General features: G+C 32.0%; 1 protein-coding gene across 7 annotated transcripts; it reads right to left on the bottom strand.

Moving 5' to 3' along the window:
- Positions 1–210: 210 nt before the first annotated feature.
- Positions 211–6,027, bottom strand: LOC141661907 (adenine phosphoribosyltransferase 2). 7 transcript variants are annotated; one of them, XR_012550163.1, is made up of 8 exons: positions 5,861–6,027; positions 5,670–5,780; positions 4,009–4,101; positions 3,584–3,733; positions 3,405–3,463; positions 2,490–2,566; positions 1,227–1,325; positions 211–650 (listed from the first exon to the last, which is right to left on the bottom strand). XR_012550163.1 is itself a non-coding variant. In XM_074468929.1 (7 exons), exons 1-6 carry the CDS (start codon positions 5,949–5,951, stop codon positions 1,269–1,271), a joined length of 561 nt encoding a protein of 186 aa, XP_074325030.1. In that variant the 5' UTR covers positions 5,952–6,027; the 3' UTR covers positions 211–650; positions 1,227–1,268. The 7 variants fall into 7 exon arrangements, 5 of the variants coding, with proteins under 5 accessions (XP_074325030.1, XP_074325031.1, XP_074325033.1 ...); XR_012550164.1 differs by having other exon boundaries at positions 1,256–1,325; XM_074468929.1 differs by lacking the exon at positions 2,490–2,566.
- Between the last annotated feature and the right edge of the window lie 6,171 nt (positions 6,028–12,198).

Raw genomic sequence — 12,198 nt, 5'->3', positions numbered from 1 at the left:
AATAGATAAAATTGCTCATGCATTCACAATTAAAAACTCTTAAAAATTTAAGGCATGGATAATTCGGTAATTTTACATGCTTTTGCTCTTGAAATAAGGAAGCTGTTCTGCAAATGCCATGGAACATGATTTTTATCTCTTTGTATTGGTTCTCTCCAATGAAGATAGGAACACACATAGAATTGTATTTAGTACAATTGTGAGCCCAAAGAACAAATAAGAATTGTATTCAGAGACTCACAGGTTACAATAAGAATCATTCTCAGCGTCATAAATTGTATTTAGTAGAATTCAGACATGAAAATGCAACCAAAGAGCTAATCCAGAACCAACAAAATATACACAAGAATGCATTACAACAAATTGTGAGCCCAAAGAACAAATTCAGCTTGTTTGATCGACCTTGTCGAACATGGAGAAGATGACTTCAGAAATTCCCCGGACCATAAGTCCGTAAGAACACTTCTGCCTGCCTCTGGTCCCTGATTTCTCTTGAAAGAGGTTGATGTAAGTTGGATGATATTCTTCGAGAAGAAGAGTCGTATCCTTTTTCACAGCATTCCTCTCCTTTGCAGCTTCGAACTCAAGACCCTGGACTAACCTTAGATTCAAGTTGCAACACCATCCAGCAAGCAATATCAACTTCTCTCCTAAAAGGTCAGAACACAAGATTGTAAGTAGTTTGCATTTGCAACTAGTCTAAACTAGCACAGCACGGAATATTGCTTTTACAATTTGCAAACTTTTCAAGATTTGAATTGCATTTCAAAACAACACAAATGGACCAGTAGGCCAAAACAAATAACAATAGAATCAGTTTCAACTCTCCACTCATTACAAATTAGCTCTGTCTAACACTTTCATCATCTCAAATTTGTTGGGCAAAATCAGGAAAAAAATTGTAATAGTATGTAAAATATGAATGACAGGTTAGTCTGGACAAATGACACAAGACACCATTAGCACCATATTTCACAACATTAGCGAGATTCATTCAAAGGTAGTGTCATTCGGTACACAATCACCACCTTCGTCAAATGCAAAGTGGAAATAAAAAGTTCCACCTTCAGACAACTAGGCTTGTAACATGGATCACTGTTATGATATCACAATCGATTACATACTAACAAATCAAATACTGCAACTACGGGAAGCTAACAGGAAGAATTCACGATAGTGGATTGCATCCTGTCAAATTCAAAAAGCTTTTCTCTGTAGCATCTCACATGTAACAGTCGATACAGGGAGACAGTACCAAGGCAAGTTATCTACTGGCGAGGCTCCACTAGAACATACAGTGGTTTCCCGTTCAACTTGCCAGTACCCTGCGTAAGAAGCAGATTTACATCTGTATCGTTAGGAAAAGGTCTAAGCATGGAAAATCAAGGAAATCTATTAGGAAAATCGTAAAAAAACTCCAAGGTGACACCCTCTTCGATTTAAATGTCAACTAGAACCTGATAAACCGCTTAAATACACCTATTATTGAAATTTCATTTTAATTGATATGTTTAATGCTGCACTTGAAACTCTTGACCACTACTAAAACTAAATTTAATAAAGACTTGGTTTTGGATTAGTGATTGGTTTTGATATTTTTATTTTGGAATATGAAGAGAGTAGAGGATAGGCTCATTACATTCAAAAAAAGATATGGGAATTTATCATAATCATAAGTAATTTAAGTAATTGAGCGTGAGAGCCAAATGAATTGAAAGATTCATGTTTGGTTCGGGAAGGGATAATGGAAGTTTTTAAATGAATGGAAAGAGAATCTACTTTCATTAAGTGATTTATTAGATAATCGAAAACAGAGGATCTTGAATACTATTCGAAATTCAGAAGAACTGCGTGGGGGAGCCATTGAACAGCTGGAAAAGGCCCGGACTCGCTTACGAAAAGTGGAAGCAAGAAAAGTTATTACATGTAACACCAAAAAGTTGGAGCTATTTTCTTGATCTCAAAGTTTCACCCATTTGTTATTTTTCTCCTTCTTAAAAGGATATAAACTAAAGCTATATTTTATATATTTATATATATCAAAATTTATATTTTACATCAATTAAGACAGAAAAACTCATAAATAATAGATAAAAAAGGTGTATATCATTTGTTAGTTTTGTTTCAGGTAAGAATAGAGAGACTCGTGAATTAAGAATGAAACATGTGCCATAATTATAGCTAAAATAATACGTAATCTTTTATCATACAAGTCTTTTGCTAGCATGATTAGAACCCTAGAGATGGGGCACCCAGAATATAAAAAATCAAATATCATAACCTAGTCACCCAATATTATTGCTGTTTAGCTAATGTAATTAGTAATATATCATGGTCTGTGCATACCCTAACTAGCATGTTGCTCTTTCCATGCTCAAAGATCACTCATTTCTGGTATTTTAGGTGAACTTTTTGTGAAATTATTGTTATTGTTAATAGCACGGGATAAGTACAATTCAAAAATGGTAAATATTAGACTGCTGATATACCTTTCACATTCAACAAGTTCGATACCTAAAGATAAATCTGGGATAAACTATATGTCCATACAGTCAATTCCTTGGGTCTGCAAAAAAGAAATTTCTTTCCGTTGAAGATTAATAGATGTCCTGAAATATTTCTAACAAAACAATTTTGAGCCCAAAGTTTGGGAGACACAATCAGGTACTTTCTTAGCTTATCTGCTATGACCAGTGAAGGTGAGGACTATCATTAAGAAACAAAGTTCAAAGTTTGACTTTTCTGAATTTTTATTCTAGCTTAATCTAAAACAGACACCAAGCAATGTGAGTCCCTAAAGCAGTTCACACAACAAAGACATAACGAATAAAGTGTAAAAGAGAAGAATAGAACTAATAGACTTAAACATTTGATTGACTGAAGCATCAGACTAGCAATAAGGTCTCTCTCTCTCCATCACCGATGACTGTATACAATTTTTATTGCTGGCAAATTAATGAGAAAGGTTTTGCGACCTATATATTGGTACAAAGATCGTCCTAGCTGCATAGATGTGATATATGCATGCCATTATTATAGTTTTTTCGTGGATTGTCATCTTTGCAAAGGGACCGCAATTGAATCTCAAAAACAACAGATTTGTATATTATAAGGTACTCAGGGTCATTGTTTTCTGCACATTCTCGTCTGCTGTAACGTCTATATTCTATTCAACAACAACAATATTCAATGCAGAATGTCTCAGTTAATGATTAATGAGTACGGGGATTAATTTAACTAGGTGCCTGAGACTGTCATTTCCACCTTTCTAGGAGTGGATCCAGAGATGCTACATTGTCACGCTATATTGTTATGCTATGACAAAGCTAATGTAGAAGATCATGTATGGTAGAGATGTAGTTTTGTCATAAAAACCAAGAAAAATACATGGAGATGAAGAATACCTTAAGCTCTGGTATTCCAACAACACATGCACATTCGACTACCTCCGCCCCAACTCTTTCTGAGTTGATCAAAATCACAATGGTGTTACTTGTTAGCATGGCTGAAAACTAAAAGTCAATTGAGATAGGCAGAGATAATGTGAATAAAATCAAATTATAGGAGAACCACGTGACTTTACCTAAGAGTCTGATGGCTGCAGAGAGGGTTCCACCTGTCGCCACTATATCATCAATTACCAACACACGTTCACCAGGATGAACAGCCCCAACATGCATCTCCAAACAATCAGCTCCGTATTCAAGTACATATGCTTCTGAGATAACTTCACCTAGACATGTCAGGTACTCGAGAGTATTAGTATCAAAAAGTTAAAAATAGGAACAACTTAGCACACGAATATAAGTGAGATTTATTTGATTTATCTAGAAGACTTGGAAAAGTCTATGAAGGATGTCTGTATATTCTAAGTCACCTAAAGATACCTAACTAATAGGAATTCTGTCACTTAATACTTTGTCAAAATTTAAACTAACAAGGATTTTGCACAGCTGAAGGCTTGTAATTTATTGACCAGTTATTTTACTAGAGGTTGTATGAGATAACCTGGCAACTTCCTCGGTTTACGCAGAGGAATAAACTTTGCACCAATGGCCAGCGCAATAGGAGGGCCAAACATAAATCCTCTAGCTTCAACTCCTATAACAATATGATGGTAAAAGCACATAAACCTTTCAAGATAGATCAAATAGAAAAATCAAGATTTAAGCTCATTCATCCTCTTCTCCCCTGAAGAGTTCATGAATTTAAATTCTCACTTTCGCTCACCTTATACTCCAAAGATTATGTGAACTACCAAAAAACTGTTTAACATATTTCGGCAAACTCTAGAAGTTTATTGTAGAACAGAAAAAGATTTTTTTTAATGTACTATCAGTTTTTCTTGAAAGAGGAAATTCCACGTCAACTTGTTCTTCATCTTCTCTCCTTTTTTAGTTTGATAATGATCACAGTCACTATCCTTTCACTCTGTACAGTTGTACAGTCACATTCATAGAAATATAACAGCATTAGTACTAATTATTGTTCATATAAATATAACAGCATTAGTACTAGTTATTATTATCTTTATTTGTCTTTAGCAAAGACTTTACCAAAAGGAATTTTAATGCATGTTGCTTTCACATTTAAAAATAACAGTGCAACAACCTCCTAAGTCCTAGGATCCCAAAAATCATGCTGACAGAATGATATACAACAATTGAAAAAACAGGCAATAAGGATTGCCTAATAAAAATGGATAAATAGGTCGCGAGAAGCTTCATTGTAGGAGCTCCGTGTTTAAATGACTTCCTCATTTTAAAACAAAAAGAATGATATATTAGATTAGAGTACGAATTTAGCTTCTTATATCTATGTTTTTGCATATATCGTATGGAATAGCATCTCCAAGTTACGAGAAAATCTAGTCATAATGAGTAATAGTAGTGGATTGAATATTGCAATGTGGCACAAACTATTTCCACATAACACTTGAGTACAAGTAGTTTACTCTGAAACCTGTTGCAAAAATTAATGGTAATCCAAGAGCAAGAGAAATCAATAGATCTTAATAACAATAAACACAGTTAGTTAAACCACTCGAACTTCATAAAGTATACTCAAGTTCTGTTGATAGCAATTGACCGGATGAAATGCGAGATTATAAACTTGAACTAATTGAAAGCTAAAGAATCATCTTGTTGCTAGGTATCACACAATTTGAATATTTTAGGATTCAAAATATTCAATTTTCGCGATCAATAATATTGATAGGAGATTAGGAAAATTCACTACTTAATTCGTGATTTGAATAAATGAAGTATCATGTGTATGCACCACAGAGAGAAAGAGAGAGAGGGGGAGAGAGAGAGAGATGAGAGAGAGGGGGAGAGAGAGAGAGGGAGAGAGAGGCACCACAGAGAGACAGACAGAGGGAGCGAGAGGGAGAGGGAGACAGATAAGAGAGAGGGAGAGAGAGAGAGGGAGAGATGTCTGTGACGCGAGAGAGAGAGAGAGAGAGGGATGAGAGAGATGAGAGAGAGGGGGAGAGAGAGGCACCACAAAGAGACAGACAGAGGGAGCAAGAGAGAGAGAGAGCGGGGGGGAGAGAGAGAGAGAGAGAGAGAGAGAGTGAGAGAGGGGGAGAGAGAGAGAGATGTCTGTGACGCGAGAGAGAGAGAGAGAGAGAGAGAGAGAGAGAGAGAGAGAGAGAGAGAGAGGAGTACCAGCAACAGCAGAGATGTTCATATTTCTATAACGATCGACAAATACATCAACGGTTAGCTTGAAGGCTTTATGATCCAATAACAGCGTAGTAATGTCTTGAAACATTATTCCTGAGCAATTGCCACAGATATCAGTAAGAAATACAAACATATAAATGTATGATACATGTGGAACAGAGTGAGAAAATAACCTGGTTTAGGGAAGTGAGGAATTACTCGTATAGAATCTGTTATGATTTTTAATCTCTGCTCTTCTTGTAACCCATTTTTTGTTGCATACATCCTTCCACTCTCTCTCTCTCCTCTCTCTCTCTCTCCCCTTTCCCTCCCAAACTCTCTCTGTGTGTAAACTTCACTTCACTCTGTACAACTGTTTTTCTCTTCCGCTCGTATTTATACTCCTATTTTCGGGGGTCGGGTTAACAATTAGGATTAACCGAGTTTTAAAAATCCGAGTTTTAAAAATGAAGGAAAGTAAGTGAAAAATAAGTAAATTAGTTCATTTTTTTTCGTAATTTTATTCGCGAGTTTAAAAAAAAAAACAAAAACAAGTGTTAATTAATACAAATTTGACTATCTTTCATTTCAAACTGAGATAAAAAATTTTTATCTTTTAATCACTTTCTTCATTTCTATTAAAAAAATCGGGACCTAAGGAAACTCTTGGAGACTATTACTAGATGAAATACACCTACCGTAATATTTTATTGGATAAAACTCGATTGTCCCAATGCACACATTTATAATGAAATATTGCGGTAGCCGTAATGAAAATATTGTAACAATTAGATCACATTAAGAAAATATTACTACGGTTAATTATTTAGAAAATAATAGTGTATTCATATTTTCCAGCTCACACTTTGGACCTTTTGAATAGCAGAATTTTTATTTATTTATTAGTTCATGAAAGTCACAGTTATCCTTATTTCTTAAAAAATGAATATATGTACATATAAAACGATAATTATGATACTATCAGTGATTAGTAATTATGAGAATTTCAAAATTGCGTTATTACATTTGACATGTTTTAATATACACAGGGATCAATTTATTTATACGCGCATGCCAAACTCATATCACTATATTCAAATTTTCCTCAAACCCGCTTAAATTAAATTTTAAATTATTTTGTGTTATTTAATTATTATAATATTGTTAAAATATAAAAATTACTATAAATATAATAAAGTTAATAGGATAGAGATGAAACAAACTTATCGTAAATAAAAAATACATATATTAAACTCAAAAATATTGTATAACACCTAGTTTGACATTACTCAGTTATGGAACTGGGTTGAAGATAAAGTTTAAGAAATATACATACAAAATTGATTGCACTTCATAGTATTATTGCATATCATGTGCAACTTATTTAAAAGGGTAAAATTCAGCTGTTCATACAAAATAACATAAGTGCTCTAAATTCGGTTGTTTCAATTGAGTCCTCTGAACATCGCTCGCACTGCTAATGGGGAAGATTCATGCTGGATTTTTCGGGAATTTATTACCTTCATTTTTAATTTTCAGAATATTTGTTTCCAGTTTGTTAAACAATCGGGAAATAAAACGGATAAATATTTAGATATATTTATTTTTTAACCGGGTTGAATGATCAGTCGGGGGTTTGTCTCTTATTAATGAAATATGATTGGCAAAAAAAGGGTAAAATTCAATAAAATATTACCAAAACTAATCTTCTTAATTTTTGCTAAATAAATTGGGATTTTTTATGGTAGTAACTAACTGACATATAAACGGGCTTTTCTTTTCTTGTTGGTGGTTGAATAATAAATGTTAATGCCCCTGCATTCACATCAATTCCACCAATAAACGGGCCCATTTTTATTGGAGTTAGTGACTAACGTGTGTCCATTCTTGTGGAGTAAAAAAAAGACAGCTGTGGTGAAAAGGGCAACGGCTAGTGATTGAGAGTAGGCACTAGGGGTGCATAGGCCAGGGACGATTACTTGATGTGCTGTCGTATCCATAACCAAAGATAGGCCTCATATACAGTTCTAAAGATTTTGGCGTGGGCCTACAGGCCTGAATAGTCCTCATCAAGCCCTTCACTATTAGCTGGAGTGTAAAATTTACAAATTGGTTAGTCTGAATCTTTTTTCGAAAAAACGAGTACTCGGAATTCGAAAAGTATTCGGAATGAGTACTCGGATAACTCTAAGAGGTGGAGTATTATTTTTTTTATTAATTTTTTCTTTCATATGTAGTTGTATATTAATAATAAATAAAACTATCTAATATAGTACTAATAAATTAACAACACGCTCCAAATAATTAATGGGATTTTTCATTAATACTCAAGTTTTATAATTTTTGCAAAATTATTATCATTTTTTAAAAATATTGTAAAAATATGTGCAACCATTTTTTCAATCGCGTTTACAAATTGAAATTATAAAATAATTGCAAAAATACATTTTGTAAATTAAAACAATATTTACAACTTAAGATGCAACATAAAATACAATTCGAAATGCAACCTAAAACACTTACACAATTTATACTAAATTGCAACATATTATGTAACATTGTATTTTTGCAAATATTTTCAGAGTAAAATAGTATTCTTGCAAATCTTTTCAGAAGTTAATAAAATCGCAAATAATTTTACAAAAAGTAGTATTTTTGATAAATTTCCATAACTAATTTCAAATATAGATTGTTTGTTTGATAACTTTTGACCGAATAATTAAACATAAGTTTAAATAGTATCATTTCTAATATATATCAATAGTTTTTGGGATAGTTTTAAATAAAATAATAAAAAATTAAGAAAGTCAAGCTCGGGTTTGACCTCGAGTACTCGGAGTCAAATCGAGTTTTGACCGATTTTTTATAAAAATCATTTTTGAACTCAATTACTCGAAACTCGATTCACACGAGGGGTTAAAAACGAGTACTCGACCGATTCGACGATTCGCGGAGACACTAGTTTTTCATAGTTATCCAACAAAAGAGAAAAGGTCAAAGTAGTAATAAACATAGTTATCCAGATAGAGGAGGAGGGGGGATGATACTATGATTATTATGAGATGGGCCATGGGCCGGGCTGGGTCCTAAGAAGATAAAGGAGAGGTAAACACTGTTGAAGCGCACGCCGAGATATTAATAGTAATACTCCATCCGTCCCTTAAAATATTTGTCGATTTATATTTTTAATTATTAATATCTTTAATTTCGTATTAATAATAAATATAAAATTTTATTATATTAAAATACTTATAAATACAAATCCAACAAAATCAGTCATAATTATGTTTGATCTTATATATTAAACGTAAATTAGCAGTCAATTATTTACTGTGAATAAAACAAAAAATTAAAATGAAAAAAATATTTTGGGACTGAGGGAGTAACGTACTACCTTGAGGAGTACCATTGTACCAACCCCAAATCCACCCATCATCACTGCATTATTAATTTTCTGCACCACATTTTGCCCCCTTTTCCCCTGCTTCGCATCACTTTTTCCAGGCCGATCGGGGTTGGTCAATAGTTCCTCCGTCTCTTTTTAATTATGTTGTTTCGATGTTTGGTGGTTAAATTGATCGAAATTTGACTTAAATTTATGAATAATACTATAATTGGAATTATTTTAAAAATTATAGCACTTAAAAGTATAACTAACTATTTTACTATATAATTTTAAGTTCTTACAAATAATAAACGAATGAGTTTTAGACGTTGGTAAAAAATTGATCAATTTAACTGCTGAAAAATTAAATATGATAACTAAAAAAAATGTAGAGGGTACTTAAAATAGTTCATACTGAAATAGCACCAGGGCGGTAAATGAACAAAACTCGGAATTGGCTCGATTCGTTTTCTTAAACGAACCGGTCTTGAACATGAAAATGAACTCGATAAATAAACAAGTCGCGCCGAACTTTTTGTGTGTCCAGCCCGTATTGGGCTCGTTTGATTCGTGCTCACCTTCGTTTAAGTCAAATGTGACGGTTAAAAATGAACTACTTAATATTTGATAGTAGTTCGAATGGTCATTTGTAGAATTGAGCAAAAAATCGCACAAACCGCAAAAACCGCCCGCTCCGCACCAATCCGCACCACAAAACGCGGTTTTTAATTTTCGTGGTGCGGTTGCGGTTTGAATTTTTAATAAACCGCGCGGTGCGGTGCGGGTTGTGGTTTTAAATTTCTGAAATGCGGTTCAAACCGCACCGCAATGTATAATATATATATATATATATAATAGTTAGTTATATTCCATGATTCCATTTATTAAGTTTGATTCCATTTAACATACTAGGAGTGTTTGCTTAGTAATCATCTTGTTTCTACGAGATCAATTGTTGCGTGGTACTCATCCTATTTGTGTTTCTTCAAAAATAATGAGACACGTGGTACAAAACGACTTATTTAATAGCGAACTCATTTAATTTCCGAGTCAAGCTTCTACGTTAAAATTTACGGTGTGGAATTTCTAATTTGTATTATTGAAGAATATTAGCGACTTTGTTATATTATTCGAAAATTTAATTAATTTAAGTTTTGTATTTATTCAAAATTTTCGAACTTGTAATGTATAAACCGCAGTGAACCGCACCGCACTTTTGTGGTATGGTTTATGCGGCTTTTGAGGATACGCGGTGCAGTTACGATTTGGAAATTTGATCAAACCGCATGTGCGGCTTGGTTTGCGGTTTGAGGAAAAAACCGCACCGCCTGCACTGCGCTCACCCCTAGTCATTTGAATCGCATGAGAAGCTAGAAAAAATTGTTAATTTAAGGGTATGGGGTCTGTGTGGTCCGGGATTATAAGTTTGTTTATGACTTATTAGCCAATAACATATTATTAAATTATCGATAAGTATTTGTTGATCAAATTTATAAATTTAATTTAGAACTTATAAGCTGATAAGTTAAATATTAGTAACGTCGTATTTTTTTCAAATTATTATAATTTTTTGATTTATTAATAATTTTTGTTTTAAACTATATATTAAATATTTTTCTAATTTAAATTTGAGAAATTAAGAAGATTTTATTTAAAAATAATTTATTTTAGTTCATTTAAGTAAAAAAAATTATAACTTATAAATAACATTATCTCAACACATATATAACTTATAAGTATTATTTTATTTATGTTTTGAAGTAATTAATTATTTATTTTAAGATTTACAAACAGACAGTAAGTATTATTATTTGTGTAAATAGATTAATTTCATACAAAAAGTATAAGTAATTTTTTACATATAAAACGGAACTAAAATATATCTTAGTTAAGTTGTTTAGGATATTAGGGTTGTGTAACTTAATTTTACCTTATTTTATGTAAGTAATATAGTGTTTTACAACCAACCAATTCATTTTCAAGATATAATACATAAATACCAGATTTTGCAGTTTTACAGTAAAAACTCGATAAATTAATACTCGATAAATTAATAACCTCGTTAAATTAATAATTTCTTATAACCCCGAGCCGGGCCCTTTATGCTAAATTAATAATTCGCTAAATTATATAGTATGTCTCAATCGTAACCTATTTCTTTTTAAAATTGATGTTGCCTTATACTTCATCTTGAATTTTTCTTAATGCATTACGGAACTCTGGCGTACTATGTTAATATTGCAAGAAAAGATCACGTAATGTAATTGTTGGTTTAATGACATCTTTTCGTGAGACTGACTCCAATTGTGTACTATCATCTTCATCAACTTCATCTTCTTTCTTATTTTCCATGACACCGCTAATAATTTGTTCATCATTCAACAATTTACTTAAATTCATAAATATTTCTTAATGTTATTTTAAGTATTTAATAGATGGAAATAAATTATTATTCTGAGAATTGTATATGTTATAAAATTTTCAATAATATATCTTGATAAATTAATAAATTATTAATATATCGATAAATTAATAAATTATTAATTTATCAATATATTAATGTTTTGATTAATTAATAAATTTTCATGCCAAAAGTATTAATTTATCGAGGTTTTACTGTAATGATATGTTTTATAGCTTAGAGCAAGTCCAACAGGTGCCTATATGATGCCCTAGATCAAAATTTAGGGCATTTAATAAGAAAAGTAGTTTGAATAGTGTCCTTAGAGCACCCACAAAGCTGGAGCCTGTTTTAAAATATGCTGAGCCCAACTTGTAATCCACGTAAGAAAAAGTGATCCGGGGAAAAGAAGTACATGTATGTCTCCAACGCAGGGTCTCTTCAGCACGCTTTTCAAAATTATTTTCACAATATTCTATACTCCCACACTCATTGCACTAATCTGATTGCACTAGTTTATTAACTTGAACACTAAACTTATTTTTTTATTTTCTAAAAATAACTCGATTGTACTAGTTTAAAATTCTAAATTAAATAATAAATTTAAAATTATAATAATCAAATTAAAGTAATTAAGATATTAAATGTGTTAATTAAATAAGAAAAAAATATAAATAAAAGTGATTATATTATTAAGAACTTGAAATAAAAATACATTAAATTTAAACGTTACAATTTAAAAAAAA

Source organism: Apium graveolens, chromosome 5 (assembly GCF_009905375.1).
Source record: "Apium graveolens cultivar Ventura chromosome 5, ASM990537v1, whole genome shotgun sequence".
NCBI classification, from domain to species: domain Eukaryota; kingdom Viridiplantae; phylum Streptophyta; class Magnoliopsida; order Apiales; family Apiaceae; genus Apium; species Apium graveolens.
This window is presented reverse-complemented; position numbering and strand designations above follow the sequence as displayed.